Source organism: Pseudophryne corroboree, chromosome 8, assembly GCF_028390025.1.
Source record: "Pseudophryne corroboree isolate aPseCor3 chromosome 8, aPseCor3.hap2, whole genome shotgun sequence".
NCBI lineage: Eukaryota > Metazoa > Chordata > Amphibia > Anura > Myobatrachidae > Pseudophryne > Pseudophryne corroboree.
This window is the reverse complement of record NC_086451.1, coordinates 422,283,140-422,306,291: the sequence shown is the minus strand read 5'-3', so window position 1 is coordinate 422,306,291 and position 23,152 is coordinate 422,283,140. Positions and strand designations below refer to the sequence as shown.

Below are 23,152 nucleotides of genomic sequence, written 5' to 3'. Positions count from 1 at the left end.
CAGCTATGTACCATTCTGTGTTGGGTTAGGGTTGGTCTGCCAACAGTACTGTAGAAAACTGTACAATACCATATGAGGCTTAAGTTTATTCCCCAACACTAGCTTGTCGCCATGTAGTGTATTGGGCTGGCATTTTATTCTGCACCCATAGAAAGGCAGTATACTCCTGTGCCATAAGCTCTGGCAGCCGGTCAGTTATTCGCTTTGATTAAGTTAAGTGACGTAAATTCATTCTGTCCCGTTTGCACCATGTTAATTAAAGGGAAACTCCGATCTGAACTGACTTTACATTGAAAGTGTCTGGACAGAACCCTGTAATACTGATGGGGTCCCTGGTTCCAGGCTACCTACAGCCTTGTTATGTATATTGTATTGAAATTGTGCTTTTCTCGTACCAAAGTATTACTAGCCATTTTGTGTATTGTGTATGTCCTGCACTGCATTACACTTTATTTTGTATCATTTAAGACAGTGGTTTGGCTAAAAAGAAAAAATACATGCAAACATCAGGTTTATTCCATAGTGTTTCCCTTTTTTTTTTACAAACACAGTGAAAACCCTGACAGATACACTTGTACAGTCAAAAAGTCACCATCAGCACCTATTGTAGCAGGTTGGGTTTGATATGTCGGCATTTGGGATGCCGGCGATCAGAATACCGACCGCAGGATCCCGATGGTGAGAATCCCGGCAGGGGCAAGGTAAGTATACTTACCTTTCCCCAATTCCCCCCTAACCCTCCCTTCCCGCAGCCTAAATGTAACCCTACCCCCTGCAGCCTAACCCTAACCCTCCCTCCACCCCCCTGCAGCCTAACCCTCTCCGGTAGTGCCTAAACTTACAGCCCCCGCGCCGTGGCTTACCTATCCAACAGCTGGCAAATGCTCGTTGGGATCCCAGTGGTCAGAAATCCGGCAACGGGAATGTGATCCCAGTTAGGATGCCGGTGTTGGCATTCCGAGCAGTGTCAGGATTCCGGCATCTGTATTTTGACTGCCGTGATCCCGACTGGACCCCATTGTAGCGCCCTTTAATAAACTGAGTCATGTCAGGCTGTAGTTTTACACCTAAATCCTTTTAAACTGCTTTGACTCCTTGTAGCGTTCTCATATAACAGCAGAGACATGGGGGGTCATTCCGAGTTGATCGCTCGCTAGCTAGTTTTAGCAGCCGTACAAACGCTATGCCACCGCCCACTGGGGAGTGTATTTTAGCTTAGCAGAAGTGCAAACGCTTGTGCAGCCAAGCTCTACAAAAACAGTTTGTGCAGTTTCAGAGTAGCTCTGAACCTACTCAGCGCTTGCGATCACTTCAGCCTATTCGTGTCTGGATTTGACATCATACACCCTCCCAGCGAACGCCCAGCCACGCCTGCGTTTTTGCAAACACTCCCTGAAAACGGTCAGTTGACACCCAGAAACGCCCCCTTCCTGTCAATCTTCTTGCGGCCGTCGGTGCGACTGGAAACTTCGCTAGAACATGTGCACAACCACAACGGGCTTTGTACCCGTACGATGCGCGTGCGCATTGCGGGGCATACGCATGCGCAGAAATGCAGATTTTTAGCCTGATCGCTGCGAACAACGGTAGCTATCGATCAAATCGGAATGACCCCCATTATTACAGGTTCATTGTTACAGTATAACCAATTAGTACCATTCATGACATTCTACATTATCACATAGGTATTAGTGATACTTTATTAAAGTTCCCATGGTAAGGAATATGCATGATTTACAGCTACAGAATCACCTATAAATATTTTCCTAGAACAGGAAGAAAACATGGTAATGCAGCATTAAGATCCTTCAGAAGCACACAGCCTGTACTATCAATAAGACACATATAGGGTGTGATTCTGATTAGGACACTCTGCCGATGTCAGACGCAGTTGAGCAATATTTCTCTTCTGCTTGTGCGTCTGAAGCTGGGAACACATTGGGCCATACACCGGCTGTTCGATTGAATGGCTGATATATCACGAGAGGATGTGTACACCCAATATGTATGTGATTCACAAACAAATCGCACCCACTGTGCAGCACTGCCAATGTATCTACAGATATATCGGTGCATCTGGCTGTGTGTACGGACGGTCCGCTGACCACCTGTGCACTGGCTGCAGGGGCTGATGCCATAGCTGTCCTGGTAAATTCAAATGCGGCTGATTGATAAGTGTATGTGCTTACCTGAATCGGCTGCTCTGTAGGCGCAACGGCGGGTTGGCCGTAGTGTGTTCCCAGACTTAATCACACTGCACATGCGTCAGCACGGACAGAGTGACAGGTGTGATTGAGAAGCGGGGTCTTAGAAATGTCTTGAACATGTATTGGGCGTTCCCAGGCAGTAAGCAGACACAGAGCGATGGACCGTCTTATGGGTGTGCTGTGTTTTGAAGTATACTGAACTTGCAGTGTATTGAGAACATGAAAGGCTAAAGCGGCACGCCCGTCTCCCTGCGCGATTTCTACACTCGCCCCTGATCTGTACTGTACGCTCATTTGGAAACTGTACTGTCGCTGCAGCAGCGCAGTATTACATTTGTCAGGGACACAGATTCATCTTCCAAGTTATATCACATTCTGCAGCCAAATCACATTGCAGTACCGTCCACTCATCTCACAGTCTCCATTCTCTAGACTTGCGGCTCACATTCTTATCTCCACCTGACCAATAACAACCTTTAGCAAAAGCAGAACATATAAAGACTTTGTAAGAGACATAGCAATCTTTGTGCTGTGACTGAAAATCGACATTGATAGTGACAAAATGAAAAAAACAACATTATTTCAAGAAATGACAAACTCCGATGTTACCTTCTACAAATAAGAGTGTCAGCTGTTGTGTGACTGTGGTGGGGGAGTTTTAGAAGATAAAACCTAGAACTGTACCCACACTCAGGATAACCTTAGATGGTTCATAGTCTTATACATTTGGAAATTACTTTAAGAGCATTCTAAGCCCTGGAGATTTGTAGCACCGATGCGCACTGTGTGGGAGATGAACCAAAATGGTCATCATAACGGTATTGGGAATTTGCGGCTTTACGTAAAGAAAAATCCAAACTGATGATCAACTGAATACACTACTGGATAGTACTATTAATTAAAGTCTGTGTATTAAATAGTAACCAAAGTGCCTATATATTAGAATAGAGTAGATTATGCATCTGCCCCATCCCTTTACTGAAGGCTAGTGTCTAGTATACGCCGGCAAGGCACTAGTTTGGTTTAATTGCTTGCAGTCTTATAGGTAACACCAGTTCTATACAGTTTGGACGTTTCAAATGTTGGGATATAGGCAGTGCAAGTTCCCAAGAAATAAACTGACATGCTACCCTTTGATATTATATATATGGGATGCGGTCAACATCCCGCTGGACGGGATCCCGGCGCCACATCCCGACATATTCTCCCTCCGTGGGTGTCCACGACACCCATAGAGGGAGAATATAATAGTGTGCAGAGCGAAGCGAGCCCGCAAGGGGCTGCGTTCCGCTCGCAACCCCTGTCGAGATTGTGTGGTCGGGATTCCGGCGTCGGTATTTTGACCGCCGGGATCCCGTGCAGCGGGATTACGTACTGATCCCATATATATATATTGAACAACAGCAGCCTTATAGTTAATTACCACAATATGGGGGATATGTACTAAGCCTTGGAGAGTGATAAAGTATAGAAGGATAAACTAGTAACCAATCAGCTACTAACTGTCATGTTACAGGCTGTTTGAAAAATTAGTCAGGAGCTAACTGGTTAGTTGTTTATCTCTCTCCACTTTATCACTCTACAAGGCTTATTACATCTCCCTCTATATCTGAACTGGTTTTTGGAATTTACTTTATTATACTTTACATTTCCGCAATGATTTATTAGTGCATAAAGTTACCATTGGGCAGTACATTTTATCTTCGTGGTTCGTACAGTATAAGACAATAATGTCCACGAAGGAGATTGTGCGTGAGATTAATGTGACCTGGAATTATAGTGGAGCTTGGGTTCCCCTACTGGTGGGATATAGAACTTCTCTGTGAGAAGTGATGATATAATAACATGGATGACATCCTCCTCTTAGGGGGAAGAGTATAATCTCTGTGATAAGTGCTCAGAACACGGGAGGTTAGAGGTTTGCGTAATTATGCATTGTATAGTCTTTCCGTAATGTCTGGAATAATGGTATGAAACTCCCATGATGTTGACTTAAATTTCTGTGTAATAACTGTTTGCAACTGTATTATCTATGTCAGTGGTTTCCAAACTTTTTTGAATCACAGCACCCTAGAGTATCAGAAGTTTTTGCACGGCACCCCTAAGCCAATTGTTTCTTATTGAAAAATGTAGAAAGAAATATTAAATTATGTAAATTGTCTATTTAGGTGATCCTTAGGGTATCTTATGTGGTGATGGACAAGATTTGCTTCTGATTGTCAATATATTTTATGATTGTCAGCCATTAACACTGGTTTTGCTTTTTACATTGACCATGCAGAATTTGAATTGGTTCTGGACCACCAACCCGAGGCACCCCTGCAAGTGTCCCGAGGCACCCCAGGGTGCCACGGCACACAGTTTGGGAACCACTGATCTATGTAATAAAATCGACTGCTGATAAAAATGACATCATCACAGTGGAATGGAATGACAGTTGGTCTGAGCTCTTACCACTCCCACCTGTGTTAGTGATGTACAGAGAGATAGTGAGGGGCGGTGAGCGAAAGAGAGTGCTGGGAGGGAGGAGGAGATGTGGGGAGAAAGTGTTGACTTGCGGAAGAGAGAGAAAAAGGGGAACACAGAGGGGGAGAGCGGTTGGAGACAAAATTAAAAAAATAAAATAAAAGCCAGTACATGATATAACTTCTGTGTAATAAGTGTGTGCAAACTGGCGGGATATTCCTTTTTTTTTTGTGTAGTTACATAAATGTACCACTGGTATCAGGTATTTGGCTAATTATAGGAATTGCATTTAAAATATATGTGATTATTCCTTTCAAAGAAATGTACTTAAGTTGTGTATATACACAGGACTTGGGGCCTAATTCAAAGATGGTCTCAATACTTATGTTTATGTAAATGGACGTTTTTTGTCTCATATAACTGCTATATAACACTCAGCACTTGGGAAGCAGAAGCTGGTCACTAGAGACTGAGCAGACATAATGACATGTATATGTCCAAGTCTTCTGCTTCAGATAAATGGGAGCACGTATTCCTCAATAAAACCAAGAATTGTTTTGATAGATTGATATTATTTTGTTAAGTGACTGTGCATATCCCTAATGGTGCCTGGGAAGCCTTTGTAGGAATGGGCGATCTCACTCTATAAATACCTCTTCACATTCTCAATTCAATTTTCACTTCTCAATTACTCCCCATTAAACTATAGGGAATCTGTCCTCAAACAGTTATTATAGTACATTCCCTCAATATCATGGTTATCACATCATTTTGGGGGAGTGTGGCGGAATAAGCGCTGCTTAATAATATTGTACATTCATTTCCACATTACAGGGGCCTGATTCTGATTTAGAAGTAAAGCTTAAAAAAGATCAAGAAACGGTGCACCTGGCAAAATCATGTTGCAGTGCAGGTGGGGCAGATGTAACATGTGCAGAGTCAGATTTGGGTGGGGTGTGTCCAAACTGAAATCTAAATTGCAGTGTAAAAATAAAGCGGTCTAACATTTGTGGGCTACACGCAGAAGCAGCCAGTATTTACCCTGCACAGAAACAATATAAATGTATATTCTCCCCTTGCATGGCAGCATGGTTTGTTCCGTGGTTTCTTGCTTTACTTCCGAATCATGATAAAGCCCGAGGTCACTATCTCTTTACTGCAGGCACAGTTATATCCCTTTTAGCCCGCCAGCAATAACCCAGGTTATTGCACATAGGGGGGCATTCCGAGTTGTTCGCTCGTTATTTTTTCGCTACGGAGCGATTAGTCGCAAACTGCGCATGCGCAATGTACGCAGCGCGCCTGCGCCAAGTAAATTAGCACAAAAGTTTGGTATTTTACTCACGGCGTAACAAAGTTTTTTCATCGTTCTGGTGATCGGAGTGTGATTGACAGGAAGTGGGTGTTTCCGGGCGGAAACTGGCCGTTTTCTGGGAGTGTACGGAAAAACGCTAGCGTTTCAGGGAAAAACGAGGGGAGTGTCTGGAGAAACGGGGGAGTGGCTGGGCGAACGCTGGGCGTGTGTGTGACGTCAAACCAGGAACGAGACTGACTGAACTGATCGCAGTGTAGGAGTAAGTCTGGAGCTACTCAGAAACTGCTAAGAAATTTCTATTCGCAATTCTGCTAATCTTTCGTTCGCAATTCTGCTAAGCTAAGATTCACTCCCAGAGGGCGGCGGCTTAGCGTGTGCAATGCTGCTAAAAGCAGCTAGCGAGCGAACAACTCGGAATCACCCCCATAAGCACGCACCGACCTGGGTTGCTGTGCGGTTTGAAAGGGGCCAGTCGAAATAATCCGGGGTGAGCGATCCAGTATTTCAATTTGGGTAGCGAGCTGGGTTGAAAGCATCTTCAACCCTGATCGCTGTGCGGTGTGACCGGGTAAGCCGGGGCAATGCGACCCAGCACCCATTTATGGCACAGGAGGAGGCGGCGACTGGAGTTTATCTTGGCAATATGCCTGGTTGGTGCCGCGGTCTGAAAGGGGTCTCAAGCGGGTATTAATCTCATTATATGGGCACTTAGAACGCCTTCCCTTTGTAGTAAAATGTGAAATATAAAGCATCGTCAGTTCGGAGTCCATCTAACAGATACGTGCCCTTTCATTCCGAGGAGAGAGCTTAAACCTTTGTTGTACAGATAAAGCGCATTATGGGCCTAATTCAGACCTGATCGCAGCAGCAAATTTGTTAGCTAATGAGCAAAACCATGTGCCTGATTCAGATCTGATTGCTGCCATGCGATCAGATAGTCACCGCCTACAGGGGGATTGTATTTTTGCTGTGCAAGTGTGCGAACGCATGTGTAGCCGAGCTGTACAAACAAATTTTGTGCAGTCTCTGAGTAGCCCAGGACTTACTCAGCCGGTGCGATCACATCAACCTGTCCAGGACCGGATTTGCCGTCAGACACCCGCCCTGCAAACACTTGGACACGCCGGCGTTTTTCCAGACACTCTCAGAAAACGGTGAGTTGCCACCACACAAATGCCCTCTTCCTGTCAATCTCCTTGCGAATGCCCGTGCGAATGGATCCTTCGCACAAACCCGTTGCTGACCGGCAATTTGCTTTGCAGCTGTCTGGTGCGCCTGCGCATTGAAGTACATGCACAGTTTGTATCTGATCACCAGCTGCGCGAAAACGCACAGCAGCTATCAGATCTGAATGACACCCCCCCCCCCCCATGTGCACTGCAGGTGGGGCAGATGTAACATGTGTAGAGAGAGTTAGATTTGGGTGGGTTATATTGTTTCTGTGCAGGGTAAATACTGGCTGCTTTATTTTTACACTGCAATTTAGATTTCAGTTTGAGCACACCCCACCCAAATTTAACACTCTCTGCACCTGTTACATCTGCCCCCCTGCAGTGCACATGGGGGGTCATTCTGAGTTGATCACTAGCTGTCATTGTTCGTAGCGCAGCGATCAGGCTAAAAATCAGCATTTCTGCGCATGCGTATGCACCGCAATGCGCAGGCACGTTGTACGGGTACAATGAGCATCGTGGGTTTGCACAGAGTCTTACGAACATTCCTGTCACACGGCCGAACGCAGGAAGATTGACATGAAGTGGGCGTTTCTGGGTGGCAACTGACCATTTTCAGGGAGTGTTTGCAAAAATGCAAGCGTGGCAGAAAAACACAGGCGTGGCTGGGCGTTCCCTGGGCGGGTGTGTGATGTCCAAAGCTGTCCCTCCGTCGTTAGAATCAACGCACACGAAGAATAACTACAGGGCTGGTCTCGTTTTGCACAAAAAGATTTTGCAGGCGCTCTGCTGCACAAGAGTTTGCACTTCTGCAAATCGAAAATACACTCCCCGGTGGGCGACGACAATGCGTTTGCACGGCTGCTAAAAACTGCTAGCGAGCGATCAACTCGGAATGACCCCCATGGTTTTGCCCATTAGCTAACAAATTTGCTGCTGGGATCAACTCTGAATTACCCCCTAGAAACCAGCATCTAATTGTACCTGCAAAGACTTTAGTATGTTTCCCTGATCTGGAATGGATGCCTTTCCATGTAAACAGCGGTTGATTTAAAAAAAAAAAAATTTAAGTTGTTTTTAAAAAATCAGTAATGATATTAAAAGTTAGGACATTTAAACAGAAAATTAGAAAAAAATAACTTTTAAAAAGTGATTAATACCTTTTGTATGGTTAATGTCCATGTGTTTTATACAACGGTTTTCTCTGTGTGCAGATAGAATTCTTCCCTTTTCACAATAGGCACGATACAGAGGTGGACTCAGCGGCAACATCGGATGCAAGCGCCAATGTTTTCCGTCTGTGCATGCATCAGAGTCGCACTGCACATGCGTAACCAATGGTTACCACACAAAATTCCACGCAGACACCATGCCAATTCTGTGGGCACCTCTGGGTGGTAACTGGGGGGTGATTATCAAGATGCGGGCATGTCACGGTCAGTGTCTGCATCTAAAAACGCAGTTCACTGGTCGCCATGATGTGACTGAGATTCTGCTCCTCGATGGGCTGCAGTCTCCGATGGTGCATCTTAATATACACAGCAGCGGTTTAGCGCCGCGGCTGGACGCCTCAGTAGGAACCCAGTGACTGCGGAATTAGCATAAAGTTGCGGCTGCAACTGCGTCCACCCTGAATCAGGCCCCATGTGTCCTATAAGGTGATCCACAATATAATTGTTCTGTACTGTGAGACAGGCTGCAGACATGAATTATGGTAATGTTGCCCATGGTAAGGTCTTGTGTTCTCGTGTCCACAACGAGGGTGGATGAATGGTAACTATGGAAGACCAAAGTATTCTTTGGTGTATTGTTTTGCCAGCACAAAGACCGTAATTGGGGTCTTTGGTGCAAATTGTTCATTATAAGTGCAAATTCACTGAAACTTGTACTATTAAGTCCATCTGGCAGTGGTGGCGCCAGGCCGATCGGTTCATTGCAACAAAGTTCTAAATAGAAAGAAGGTGCACACAGGCCTATGGCTGGGTCTTATCTTTGGTGTATATATATCATGTGCTCCACTACATCAGGTGATTCGGCGTGGTCCAGAAAATTCATTTCTCAGCTTACTGTGAGTTCGTAAATGTAGAACAGACTTAGGGCCCTCCGTTCTCCTCATTTCTGGCTAGCATTCACAGTTTTATGTTCTAAGGTGCTTCCGTTAATGTTTATCTTCCGTGAGGAGAGACACTCTGGGGCTTGCAGGAGAGGATGCGTCAGACTCACCTGAGCATTGCTGAAAGACGCGATTCTGCCGCTACCACCAATCTGTATGTTCACTGTGGTGGAATAACTTGCCCTTGAGGCTGCTTTTTCCTTCGTGTCAGAAGAGTCCCACCTCTCTGTACTACCACAGTGCTGTACACCTTCCCTGGTCGCTACAGTTGGGTAATGGGAGGTTGCTGGAGACAGGGAACTTGCATTTTTAGGGAAAAGTTTTGGTCCTTCATCCAGAGACTTGCATTTTCTGAATGAGGCTGGCGGCCTCAAATCAAATTTCTTCTCTGTGTTGGTAGATTTCTGGTACTTCAGTGGTCCATACTTTGTGCGCAGCTCACGGACATCAGGCCAGTGGATGCTGGTTAGCTCATGCGTACTAATTCCACCGGTAGGTGAAGTAGGGTCAGGAGACAGACATGGAGGTGATCTGTTTAAACACCAGAACCTGCTTTCTTCATTTAGGGATCCAGCTGGGTATTGTAATGCACCGGGGCTTATAGGACTGTCCCCACCACTTGGTACATTATTTCCACAAGATCTCCTAGAGTGGAGAGGAAATCCAGGAGACCATGGGCAAGCTGGGGGACTTGTGCAAGTTGGAGTAGAACTTGCAGATGATGAAGATGACCGTTCCAGGTAACTAAAGGAAAGAGGGGTAAATGAATATGCTCTGGTGTTGGAAAAGGAAGGGATGTGAGGAGACTTTGGACCTGCAGGGTTATGCCTGGGGGGAGGAGAAAACATTCTAGAACGCAATGTCAATGGGGATTGCACTCGTGAGTTTGGTTCAGACACTGTGGATGACGGTATCTGCCTTATGGTCGGAGGACAGGGGATTGCAATGAGGACCGCAGAACCAGGAGAAATACAAACAGGGCCATCTAATACCTTGTCTACAAGATTTTCCTTATGGCAGTTGAAAGTCAGAGGACAAGGCTTGTGTGGCGCTTCATATGTCGATATACTTGGTGTCACTTTGGAGTCAGACTGATATGTCTCTCCTTCCTTTTGAGTGTCGACCAACACTTTGCTTTTAAGGACTCTAGGTTTTGTATCACTCAACACTAGCCCTGAATATAAAGAATTTCTGTAAGGTGATGGAACAGAACACGGAGACCTTATAGATGAAGTTTGAGTTTCTGTGTCAGAACTTCTAGATTTTATGATGGGGCTTCTCTTTGCAAGAACCTGCTGAGACTCTGGGGCGCTCTTGGACAGTGCCATGGCTCTAGATAATTTCCTTTGCAACACAGAAGGGGAGAAGAGGCCAGGAGTCGGGGCAACTTTCTGCTGTTTTTTAATCGGTACATTCGACTGGAACATGCCCTGGAACTCCTTGGCAGTTGAAGTGTTATTCTTGAAGGACGATGAGCGCGTCGCCATATTGAGTTTCTTTGAGGAGTTTATGTCTTGGGAGTATGGGACAGAAAATGAGGAGTCAAGCTGCAGTCGCTGCATGACGTCCATAACAGCTGGAGAGACTCCCCTGCTCCTCTGAGTCTGTGCTGGTTCGGAGGATTTATGTGCAGACTTATCACAAGAGACAGCATAACTACCATCTGTGCTTAGGTGGGAACCGTTTTCAAGAACTGGTAAAGATGGTGGAGATATGTCTGCCACCTTTCTATCACAGTGTGGGACAAATGCAGATGAGTTATTAGTTGATGTAGCTGAAGGGACTTTTTGTGTCTCATTGTTAGTGTTTGTTTTTGATATTTCCTCCAGCTCCATTGTGGTTTTAATTTCCCCAGTTTCTGGTCCTTCATCTGGGCTTTCTCCTGATTTTGCCACTGTAGAGTGCACATTAGAGGACTCCTCACCATCAGCGGGTAGCACGAGTCCAACCGGTTCTGCTTCTCTTAACTCCTGGGTTTCTGTGATGCAGGGTGATGGCTCACCAAGAAGGTCATTTGAGCCCTCTGAGTAGTTGGCTTTATCAAGGTCATTCATGTCTAAAACACTAGCTTCCTTGACTTCATAATCAACACTGACAATAAGGGTTTCTCGGTCTTCTTCTGGACCTGGTTTACACACACACTGGTTGTCTGTCTTGACTTCATTTGACAAACAGACGGATGTTGGTACAGGTTCAGGCACACAACCATAATTCATGTGTGATTCATTATCTGGTCTGACCACGTCAACAGAGATCTCATTGCTTTCCTTTACTTCAATTTGAGACTCTTCCTCTGGCACGAAGGCCACCAGATCTATCTCTGGCAACTGCAGCACTGGGGCTTGCTCCTGACTGGGGAGCTGGGACCATAACGTCTCCTTTTTATGAAGCTCTGAAAGGCTCTCACGAGCTGCCGGAATGCACAGGCCATTTTCTTGAACACAGTTAATGTGAAGTAAAGTTTCGTGTATCATCAGGTGTCCATACAGCTGGGGCTCTAAATGCAGGAAAAATATTTTGTTATGGAAATGTCAAATACTGATACAAATGCAGCCAAATGATAAAAACACAGCCATATATAGCGGACATTGTGGAGGGTTCTAGTTACTCGTCTACTGTGCATAAGATGCAACAATGCATTGTGTTTGGTCTGAATTAGACCCAATGTACTGTAGTCTGTGCAGTTCAATAAATAACAGGAATGGATATTAACATGAAAGCTCCACAGACACACAAACAGCCGCAAACATGGTACATGAGGCACTAGGAGAGCAAGGGGGAGATTGATCAAAACTTGGAGACAATGTGAAAGAGATACTATCCAATCAGTGTTTGAAAAATGGCAGTAAGTAGCTGAATGGTCAGTGCTTTCATTCTCTCTGCTTTATGAGGGTCATTCAGATCTGATTGCTGCTGTGAATTTTCGCACAGCGGGCGATCAGGTACTAACTGCGCATGCACCGCAATGCGCAAGCGCGTCAGACAGCAACAACGGGCATTGCCGGGCAGCGATGGGATGGTGCGAAAATTCCATTCGCACAGGAGTTTGCAAGGTGATTGACAGGAGGAAGCCGTTTGTGGATGGCAACTGACCATTTATTGGGAGTGTTCGGAAAAACGCCGGCGTTACCAAGCATTTTCAGGGAGTGTGTCTGGCGTCAGCTCCGGCCCCCGATCAGCCTGATGTGATCGCTCTGTAGGAGGTAATCCTGGGATGCACAAAGTGGATTTTAGCAGCTTGGCGTAGACATAGCATCGCACACTTGCACGGCGAATATACACTCCCCCCGGAGGTGGCGACTATCTGAACGCAGGACAGCAAAATTAGCAGCCCAGCAATCAGGTCTGAATGACCCCCTATTTCTCTCCAAACTTTGATAAATCTCTCCCCCTCCCCCCCAAGTCCATTAAATGAATGACTGCATGTTGTCAGCTCAGAGAGAGTGGGCAGACACAGGAGGTAATTGAGAGTTGATCGCAGCAGCAAATTTGTTAGCAGTTGGGCAAAACCATGTGCACTGCAAGGGGGGGGGGGCAGATATAACGTGCAGAGAGAGTTAGATTTGGGTGGGTTACATTGTTTCTGTGCAGGGTAAATACTGGCTGATTTATTTTTATACTGCAATTTAGATTTCAGTTTGAACACTACCCACCCAAATCTAACTCTCTCTGCACATGTTACATCTGCCCCCCCCCCCCCCTCCCTGCAGTGCACGTGGTTTTACCCAACTGCTAACAAATTTGCTGCTGCAATCAACTCAGAATTAGGCCCACAGTCTGTACTCTTCATTATCATTAGCATAAACACCTCAACTCCTGATTCTTTTCGAGCTCCACTAACACTTTTTTTTAAGGTATACATCCATATTGATCAACTCACCCAAAAAGGCTTTCAGTATTAATTGAGCTTATCCAAACATTACCTGTGTTCATAAACACACAGGACAATTTCCCAAAACTGACTTCAATTCTGCGTCTGCCCCAATGTCTCTAGAGCTGGGTATTTACTGTACAATTATAGGGCAGTAAATGCCCATTGTATAGTGTGTATGACAGGGATGTTTCAGGATTGCTAGCCGATAAATGGCTTCAAACGCTCCTGTAACGGTCGGATTGAAGGGCGGGATATTATGATCTGCTTAATACTTCCAATGCAGATCTGCTGATCCCCTGGAAGAAAGCCCACAATGAGCTACGAGGGGCAGGCTGATCGGATAATGGCTCGGAGGATCAGGGCCTTTATGCGATCTGCAAGTGTTTCCTCAGCTTAAGCAATGCTCCCTGTCTATGGGTGGTATTCATGTGACCGACGGTCGGGAGACCGACGGTCACATGACCTCCTCCAGCTTCCCGACCCCCACTATCCCGATGGTCGGCATGCCGACCAACAGGGACTATTTCCACTCGTGGGTGTCCACGACACCAATAGGCGAGCGCAGCGAGCCCGCAAGGGGCTTTCTGCACTCGCCTCTCCCCGCCGGGATCCCGGCGTCGGTATGCTGCCGGGATCCCGGCGTCGGTAAGCTGACCGGCGGTCAGGAGACCGCCGGTGAGCCATACTACACCCCTGTCTATAGGTAATCTTTGATGCAGACATTTACATAAATATTCATATCCTATCACTGGTCGCATCATAAATTTGCTTTCTAAGTTACACCTGATTCAATGAAGAATTTGGCTCACTCATTATAACTAGTAACTGCTGATTCTCCCTGTTACAGACAACTCCACCTCTAGATGAGCCTTCATAATTCAGACATGTTGAACCAGCTTGGTCTTCGCACAGCCCACCACCTATGACCCACCCCCCACCCCATCTCCCTTTCTTCTTATAGGACTGTAATCTCTCATCAGACAGACCCTCCTCATTTTGACTCTTTCTTTTTGTAATACAGGTTGAGTATCCCATATCCAAATATCCGAAATACGGAATATTCCGAAATACAGACTTTTTTGAGCGAGAGTGAGATAGTGAAACTTTTGTTTTCTGATGGCTCAATGTACACAAACTCTGTTTAATACACACAGTTATTAAAAATATTGTATTAAATGACCTTCAGACTGTGTATATAAGGTGTATATGAAACATAAATGAATTGTGTGAATGTAGACACACTTTGTTTAATGCACAAAGTTATAAAAAATATTGGCTAAAATTACCTTCAGGCTGTGTGTATAAGGTGTATATAAAACATAAATGCATTCTGTGCTCAGATTTAGGTCCCATTGCTATGATATCTCATTATGGGATGCAATTATTCCAAAATACGAAAAAATCCGATATCCAAAATACCTCTGGTCCCAAGCATTTTGGATAAGGGATACTCAACCTGTATATGTTAATTTTTTTTACCAGTTGTACATACTGTATGTTACGTGGAATGAATTAACATGGGAGCAGTGATTGATCACAACGTGTTCGCATTTGAGAGACAGACAATTACTACCTATTATGTCTTTGGATTATATATATATTATCATTACATATACAACATTTATTTTAGATGAATGAGCTTTGATAGCAGTAAGTAAGATTCTTCTGTAGAACAACCCTGGCCTTTTCCTATTCTTACCTGTCATGTGCCTCTCCCCAGTGGTCTCCTCAAGGACCTGAGGGAGTGCCTTCACTGTCGCTCTGTTCTGGACGGCCGATCTCCTGCTCTCCCCATTCTTCTTCTGTGTCTTCATCCGGCCAATCTTTTCGCTGTACATTGTAGCGAGCAGCTGCACTTTATTAATGATTTTCTCTGAGTTCTCAAGCAGACAAATGTCATCTGAATCGTAGAGGCCCATCCCTGGAGAGCAGAAGCTCGCTTTGCTGGTGACGCTGGTCAAGCAGGTAAGTTCTGTCTTTGGGGGACCGTCCTGTCTGATGGCGCTGTCTTCCACATTGTGCTTGTGATGGTCTTTTCCGGCTTCCCTCTTTACAGAACTCTCTTTTGGCAGCTGACCTACAACTTCTAAGTCAGACTCCTCCACGATGACCAGTTCGCCACCCTTCTCCTCCAGCTCTTTGCTCCGGGACTTCCCTCTTTTCAGGACTCTTCCCACTTCTGAAGAGTTTGGTTTCTCTTTTTCTTTCCAGGCTTTTCTTATCTCAGCACAAGACTTGTATTCTGGCTCTTGTTCCAAGCCACCATTGTTCTTCTCTAACACAATTGCTATGTCTTCGGCTGCATGGGATGGAGGTTTCCTTTGACAATTGATCTGCCTTCCCTCTGGCCCACACCCATTTGTCCGGCATATGCCCTTTTCTCTATCCTTCTTGACCTCCTGCTGCAGGATGTAATTGAATCTCAATATGGAATCTTTCACCACCCCAGTGGGGATATAGGAAATACTATCCTCTTTACTGAGGTATGATGCCCCAGCATCAGCATTATCATAGTAATTCTTGATTCTCTCAATCAACAGCCTGTCGTCCGGAGTCAAAGTAGAGTCCCTCTTGGGTTTCGGGCCTTTTTCTTTCTTTTCTGGAGCAGGCTCACATCTATTTGTACTCTGTCTTTCATTCACTTCTTGTCCTTCACCCTTCTCTTTGAGCTTGGAAGATAGATCTTCTCCATCACCAGGGAACACTGACTGCTGAATCTCCTCTGGTTTAGAAGCCTCTGTTTTGCAGACACTGGGGCCAGTTTCTTCTTGCCCAAGGTCTTCCGAAGGAGCCTCCTCTTCTAGAGACAACTCTCCATTATCTTTGTTCTGCAAGTTTTCATCTGACGATCTAACGCAGAAAGGAATCTCAGGGTCACTTAGACCTTGCTCTAGATTTTCCATCTCATCCACAGAGTCAGGCGATGTTAGGTCACCACTGTAGAATACATCTGAAGCTTCTTCGAGTGAGATGGAACTTGCCCTCTCTGTTTCAGTATAGTATTCAGAGGATCCTGACCGTCTCAGCTTGCAACTCACAGACTCCTAGTACAAAGTGAAATATAATATACTGGTTTACATGTAAATAATACAGCTGTGATGAACTGTAAGGTGTGACAAACAGCACTATATGAGTTTTTCATAAAACAGCAGCGCTACTGGCTATAGAATTGGTGGTAGTCTGGGAGAGATGTGAATACAGAGCTTTGGTACTATCTATGTGGGTGATGAGCATAAACAGTGGTGATCAGGGGCGGCATCCATGTAGAAGGAGGTCAAGATTTTCAGTCCCGCCTGAATCTCTCAGCCACACCACCATCTCCTTCCTGTGTCATCTCTCAGCCATACCATAATCTCCTCCCTGCGTCTCTCAGCCATACCACCATCTCCTTCCTGTGTCATCTTTCAGCCACACCATCATCTCCCCCTGTCTCTCAGCCACACCATCATCTCCTCCCTGCATCTCTCAGCCACACCATCATCTCCTCCTTGCGTCTCTCTGCCACGTCATCATCTCCCACCTGTATCTCTTACCATCCCCCTCACTTGGTGTCTCTCAGCCTCCCCTCTCCCTCCTTACTCTATGTCTCTCAGCCTCACCCCCTTATCTTTGTGCCTCTCTGCCAGTGATGCCATGGATGATATAGGACACTAGAGAACTGTAGTGTCTGCTTAAGTCTTGTGACCCAGTTTTCCAAAGATCATCTTATTTTATTCCACTGATAATAAATACACTGTTACATAAAGGTTTTTGCGCCACGCAAAATATTTTGTTTTAGTGTAAACCATCACAGAGATGTTAACTTTTTAAAACTCCTGTGGAGAGAAAAACAAGTGCAATGCCCACAGTGGGGAGCACTTATGAATTGTGGGAGTCCCTAGAATTGGACTCCCATAGACCTGGAGTTGATTGAGTGGGTCTGGATACTGAACATATACTGAGGACAGTGATTTACCTGCTCCTTAATCTCAGCCTTTGATTGTTCTTGCTCTGAAGCCTTAGACTCTCCGTTCATTGGCTCAGCCCGCAGCCCTCTCTGGTTGAGTAGCTCCAGTATCTCATCTGTGATGGAAAGGCTGCCGGACAGGACATCTTCAGGGAGGCAGAAGGAAGAGTCCTCTATACTCTCCTCACAAGCTTCGCTTGTATCCTCTAAAATACATGACTCCAGCGTACATATGCTGTCTGCAGACTGTAGAGAGCTGGAGGATGGAAAAAGCTCTCCCTCGCTGCCCGCATGCTACGGAACGAAAGGAAGGTAACGTTAGCAAATATAAAAGTAGTTGCTTGAATGGGATCATCTCCCGTCCTTCAGTCTGTAAAGCATCTAAAACAAGTCAGACACCCAGTAATAATTATCGGGCACGTTGATAAATGCGGCTATCTGCCGTGCATTGAATGGTCATCATCCAACTGCGCTAGCAGTTAATAAGGAAGCCAGATATAGTGTGACATGGATAACCCTTGCACAGTCAGGTCTGCCATAATTTTTGTTGTTTATACTGTGTAATATGGGTGGTAAATGACATCACAGCTGGACTGGCCATCTGGAAATTGTCAGAACAGCCGATGGTCTGATACACGGGTCTGGCCGTCTGATGGTTGGTCTGAGAAGCTCCACTCCCAAGGCTCTGCCCATCCAGCATGCTTAGAAGGGGCGTGCCATGAGGCCACTCCCCCAGTGACTCGCGGCACGCCCCTGTGTCACATGTATATATCAGGCACAATTATAGCCCCAGTCCGTCCCCGATTTACATAATTATGGACCGTTATCTTACAGTGTTATATGTGAAATAGGATTATAAGAAAAGAGATGGATTAAACATATACTAACCTTCATCTGCACCAAACCTAGAACGCAGATATAGACAAACTGTTAGAATGTGCTGGTCATTTTGTAATTCCAAATAATAGTGTAATATTAATATTCTATTTTAAGAAAATGATAACAGTAAATAAAATTATATCACTATATACAATAAAACTTCTGCCTGCTGGTGACCTTTTCCCATTTATATTCCTCATGTAACAGCCAGATGTTCTCTAATACCTAAGTTTGTAACAAGAAGGTAACGTGGGAGACTTGTTTAGATTCTGTAACATCATAATATTTTCCATTTCTCTTCTAGGCAGTGTCGGACTGGGGCATGAAGGGCCCACCGGGGGAATACAGTTATAGGGGCCCATACTTAGGGGTGTGGACAGCCTACAAAGGGGGTGTGGTCAGCCTCCACAGAGGCTTGAAATACACAATAGTTTAGTGCAGTGTAATGCAACATATCTACCATGTATAGTACAAGTGCACAGTCTGGAACCTGATCCCCAGAGGAAGGAGTGGCCCTCAGGTAGTGGGGACTACCGGTGGTTTCCCTGGTACCCCTGTGGGCCAGTCCGACCCTGCTTCTAGGACCCTATCTAGGTTGGAATGACAAGTCTGCAGACACATGTGCCACTAATACTCTACCTGAAGTAAGTGATCTTGAAGACAGTGTCTTCCCCTTGTTCAGCGATCTATTCATGTATTACATATATAATAAGTTACCATTCTAAATAGAAGTAATTAGAGCACAGCACCACTCTCATAGGCAATCAGATCACCAGAATGCTCACAGTAGCAGGCATGGGTGAAGGGGGTGCAGTGTGGCCCTCACTGGATGCAGGGTGCCCATGTGTATGGCACAGCCTTCACCCATTATATATATGCAACTGGTAGCAGATTATAAAGTTGCATATTGTGTGGTATATAATGTTTACATTAGTTTATGTTTAAATTACTCAGGACAAGTCTGCATAGGTCGGTGACCTGATCTGAGGAGGAGAATGGAGGCAGCAGGAAGCCACAGATTGAGTGTTATAAAGTGGGAGGAGCATGGGTCCCCAGCAGCACAGAGTATATCACGAGATGAGTGATGTGTCAGTGAGGACAGGGCTGCATGTGAAAGGGACAGTGACATGATGTGAGGAGGGGAATGGAGGCAGCAGGAAAGCACACACTGAGAGTTATATAGTGGGAGGAGCATGGCTCAGCAGCAGCACAGAGTATATCAGGAGATGAGTGATGTGTCAGTGAGGACAGGGCTGCATGTGAAAGGGACAGTGACATGATGTGAGGAGGGGAATGGAGGCAGCAGGAAAGCACACACTGAGAGTTATATAGTGGGAGGAGCATGGTTCCCCCAGCAGCACAGAGTATATCAGGAGATGAGTGATGGGTCAGTGAGGACAGGGCTGCATGTGAAAGGGACAGTGACATGATGTGAGGAGGGGAATGGAGGCAGCAGGAAAGCACACACTGAGAGTTATATAGTGGGAGGAGCATGGCTCCCCCAGCAGCACAGAGTATATCAGGAGATGAGTGATGTGTCAGTGAGGACAGCGCTGCATGTGACAGAGGTAGTACCATGATTTAGGAAGGAAATAGGAGGCAGTAGGAACCGCAAACTGAGAGCTGGTGTCAAACATTCTCTATGAAACAATGTTCATATAATCAGAATGGTGTAAACTGAAACAAAAAGGCAAAAGGTAACATCTACATAGCACTGAGAAGGACACGCATGTGTATGCTGAATGGAAACATGTAGAGCGGACTGTAGTTAGTAAGTTACTCACCACTGTGCTCGAATGCTGCTTGGATTTCCTTCACGGGTTCTGCAAGAGAAATATGTGAGAACTAAGCCTTGGAATTTGTGGTCTTATCAGTTTTATGTACGTTATGCACAATATTGGACAAGAGTGATATCTGGATGAAGAAGTCACAAATAATCTGGGTGTAGATGTTGGAGCCGATGTCACTCACCAGACAGTCTGCGCCCTCGCCGAGGCAGGGGGCCGCTGCCTAGACTCTGGAGAGTGAATGATTTCCTGGTCTTTCCAGGGCTGCACATGTACTGAGGGGGCTCTGAAAGACACATGTCAGTATATGACCAGTCAATAAAGTCACTTAGGTAAACGGGATATATATGGAGTCTGTCCCTCCTGTCTCACCTATTTATCCTGTTTCGTTCCCCTTGCCCTAATTAATTAATTAATTAATTAATTAAACTAACTACCACGTATAGCTTAATGTGATTCTCACCAGATTGTCTCCGGTTGCGGGGAAACGTCCACAAATCCTCCATCCAGGGCGATTTAGGGCTGTCTGAAGTAACCGGCACATCCATAGAATCTGTGCGAATGGAAATGTATGTCACATTAATATTGCTGATAGACTATTTTCACATTGTCACATCCCTTAAGCCAGACCAATAGAAAAAGCCCTGAAATACATTGAACGGGATGTAGATATGATCCCGGCGGTCAGCATACCGACGCCGAGATCCCGGTCACCAGAATGCCGGCAGGGGGCCCAGGACTATTCCCACTCGTGGGTGTCCACGCCACCCATAGAGTGGGAATAGAACCTGTGGTAAACGCAGCGAGCCACCGAGCCCGCAAAGGGGCTTCTCGCCCCCTGCCGGCATTCTGGTGGATGGGATTCCAGCGTTGACATGCTGACTGCCGGGATCCCGACCGCCGGTCACCCATACCCAACCCCACTGAACCAATGCAATCTTTACGTAAAGACAACTAAGGATCCGCATTATCTGCATGAACCTGTAGGGTTTAAAAAGTGTACTCTATAGGAGAACATTGGAAGTGTCCTGTGTAAAGAAACCTATTTTAGGACCACACTGCCCCAGGACTAGATATTTATAGTCACTGGATGAAGATTACACAGTCATACACTATGGACTAGGGAGCAGGAGAGGGGAGGATCTGTGGGGACACAGGCTGGGGGGGTTGGGGTCATGCACTCTGGAGGGACATCAAGGGGTATATTCAATAAGAGTCAGGTCCATTCCGACATGCAGTTGTCGGAGTGGACCCGACAACTCCTATCCAAAAGAGCAGCCAAATCCGACTGTCGGATTCCGACAAGTCAGGTTTCCCGATTTGTCGGAATAAATGGGGCCGTAATGAATAGGTCGGAACCCCTTCCACCCTAAAACTGTCGGAAACTGCCGTCTTTCCGACAAGATGGCAGCTTCCGACAGTTATTGAATATACCCCTAAGTCATATAAAGTCAACTGGGCATCCAAAGAATAATGCACTCTGGGAAAGGAACCTCCAAAATCACATGCTCTAGAAAGGGGACCTCCAGAAATACACACTTTGGGAGAGAGACCTGCAGAATCTTGGTACACAGAAGTCTTTAGAGCCAAACACTCACAAATTCTGAACTGGGTTCCTCCAGAGTCAAACACACTTTGGACTGGAGACTTCCAGAGTCAGACATGCTGGCCCAGAAGCTCCAACTGTCAAACACTTTGGACTGGGAGCTTCCAACATCACACATTATGGACTGGGGGCCTCAAGAGTTATGCAGTACATTGTGCACTGGGGATAGAGACATGCACTCTGGACTGGGGAGATCCAGAGTCATATTCAATGACCTGAAGGCCTGAACTGAAGACCTCCAGAGTTATATACTGGGGGATTCAAGAGTCACACAACCTGTATTGGGAGTTGCTAGAGTCGCAGACCATGGATAGGCGACCATCAGTGTCACACAATTCCCTATAAATCTCTCCTGTCATTGTGCCCTTGGTACAACTTACTTTGGAATGTGTTTTCAAGTAGAACTTGCTTAGCCTGAAAAAGAAAATAGCAGCAGTAAATATTTAGTGAGATAGTAAACTTCTAGATGCATTTTAGAAATGAAAAAAAAAAAAAAAAAAAAACTGTAAAGAAAATTGTCCCAGGTAATAAGACCCGTCATTCTCATGATTCACATTTGCCATATATAGTTCTTACCTGTTCTTCGCATGGAAGTTTCTGATTGTCACGGTTGTACATATAAATGAGTGTTAAAATTTTGGTAAATCTATAGAGCTGTAAATTAGAGATGTCTTAATGTAAGTAAATATTAATCTATGGTTCTTGGCGTTACCTGAGGAGCACCCATAGCAGATACAGTAAAATGTGAGAGGACCATTTTTAGAGTTTATTAAATTCTACACACTGGACGTGCAATCCAAATTTTGATCCAGTTGTCCGTTTGGCCAGTATCGTTCACGCAACGCAAGCCACGCATCAGTGATGACGTCACTATGTCACCCCCTTTTTCATCCCCTTAGGGCAGGTTTATAAAAATTCGAATTACGAAGTTTTCCTATTTGCCAGCTGAATACTACCTATGTTACATTTCAGCTTCCTAACATATCGGGAAGTAAGAGAATTAGTGATGAGTCAGTGAGTGAGTGAGTGAGTGAGTGAGGGCTTTCGCTTATATATATATATATATATATATATGACTTCTTCTAATACAGTTCGTTAGCTACTATTGTTGTCTCTGAGTGCCGCTTTCTTGTTGGAGGACTATATATATATATATATATATTATGCTAAACAGAGCAGTATTTTAGGAGGAAACTTAAGTTTTATTGACTGAATGCACCTCTAGTTTATGGAGGCAAACAGGGAGAGGAACGAAGCGTCTTGTAGTGCGGCGGGACTTCTTCTTTCAGCTCCACTTTATTTAAATTTTTTTAATCAAAACACAATAAACTGTTTAAAAAGTAAAAAACAAAGAACTTAATAAAAATAGTGTTTTTCAAAAGGAAGTTTGATTTAAATAAATAAAAGCCTGTCTGCAAGTACTCTACAGGTTACGGATGAGAGGTCAGCAGTCAATAGGTCAATACCATATAGGCGAGATGCATTAGGTTGACAGGTACAAACGGTGGACAGGATCTAAACAATGTTCAACAAGTTTTTCTGTTTTTTTCAACTTTTTCATCATTTACTATCCAGGTGGACTATGATTGGGCATAGTAACCTACCTTGCCAGCGAAGCGTCTGCAAGGGTACACATCTCAACTAATTTGGCTTGGATATGGTTAAACATACAAAATAACACACACAAAAGAAAAAAAAATTGTGTCAACCATTTCCATGTTGATCTTTCAAGCCTGTCAACCTTTTCCATGTCAACCATTTGTACCTGTCAAGCTCATGCATGTCGA

The 23,152-nt window shown here is 45.1% G+C and overlaps 2 protein-coding genes across 2 annotated transcripts in view; both read right to left on the bottom strand.

Annotated features, from left to right (window-relative positions):
• Positions 1-806: 806 nt before the first annotated feature.
• LOC134949410 (uncharacterized) lies at positions 807-17,993 on the bottom strand. Its single transcript, XM_063937965.1, has 4 exons — positions 17,982-17,993; positions 17,103-17,387; positions 14,847-16,191; positions 807-11,770 (listed from the first exon to the last, which is right to left on the bottom strand). Exons 1-4 carry the CDS (start codon positions 17,985-17,987, stop codon positions 9,273-9,275), a joined length of 4,134 nt encoding a protein of 1,377 aa, XP_063794035.1. The 5' UTR covers positions 17,988-17,993; the 3' UTR covers positions 807-9,272.
• A 1,633-nt stretch (positions 17,994-19,626) lies between these two features.
• The window catches only part of PLEKHG2 (pleckstrin homology and RhoGEF domain containing G2), a 124,524-nt gene continuing 120,998 nt past the window's right edge, over positions 19,627-23,152 (bottom strand). The window contains exons 12-16 of the mRNA XM_063938595.1: positions 21,746-21,779; positions 20,223-20,312; positions 19,944-20,045; positions 19,757-19,795; positions 19,627-19,649 (exon numbers count right to left, since the gene is read on the bottom strand). Coding sequence (XP_063794665.1) covers positions 19,627-19,649; positions 19,757-19,795; positions 19,944-20,045; positions 20,223-20,312; positions 21,746-21,779 — 288 coding nt within the window. The remainder of the gene's footprint in view (positions 19,650-19,756; positions 19,796-19,943; positions 20,046-20,222; positions 20,313-21,745; positions 21,780-23,152) is intronic.

Coding starts and splice junctions, on each gene's coding strand:
- LOC134949410 (XM_063937965.1), bottom strand. Junction 16,192..17,102: donor AGGCTGAGATTAAGGAGCAG/GTAAATCACTGT, acceptor ACTTTGTACTAG/GAGTCTGTGAGTTGCAAGCT. Junction 11,771..14,846: donor TGGGGAGAGGCACATGACAG/GTAAGAATAGGA, acceptor TCCTGCATTTAG/AGCCCCAGCTGTATGGACAC.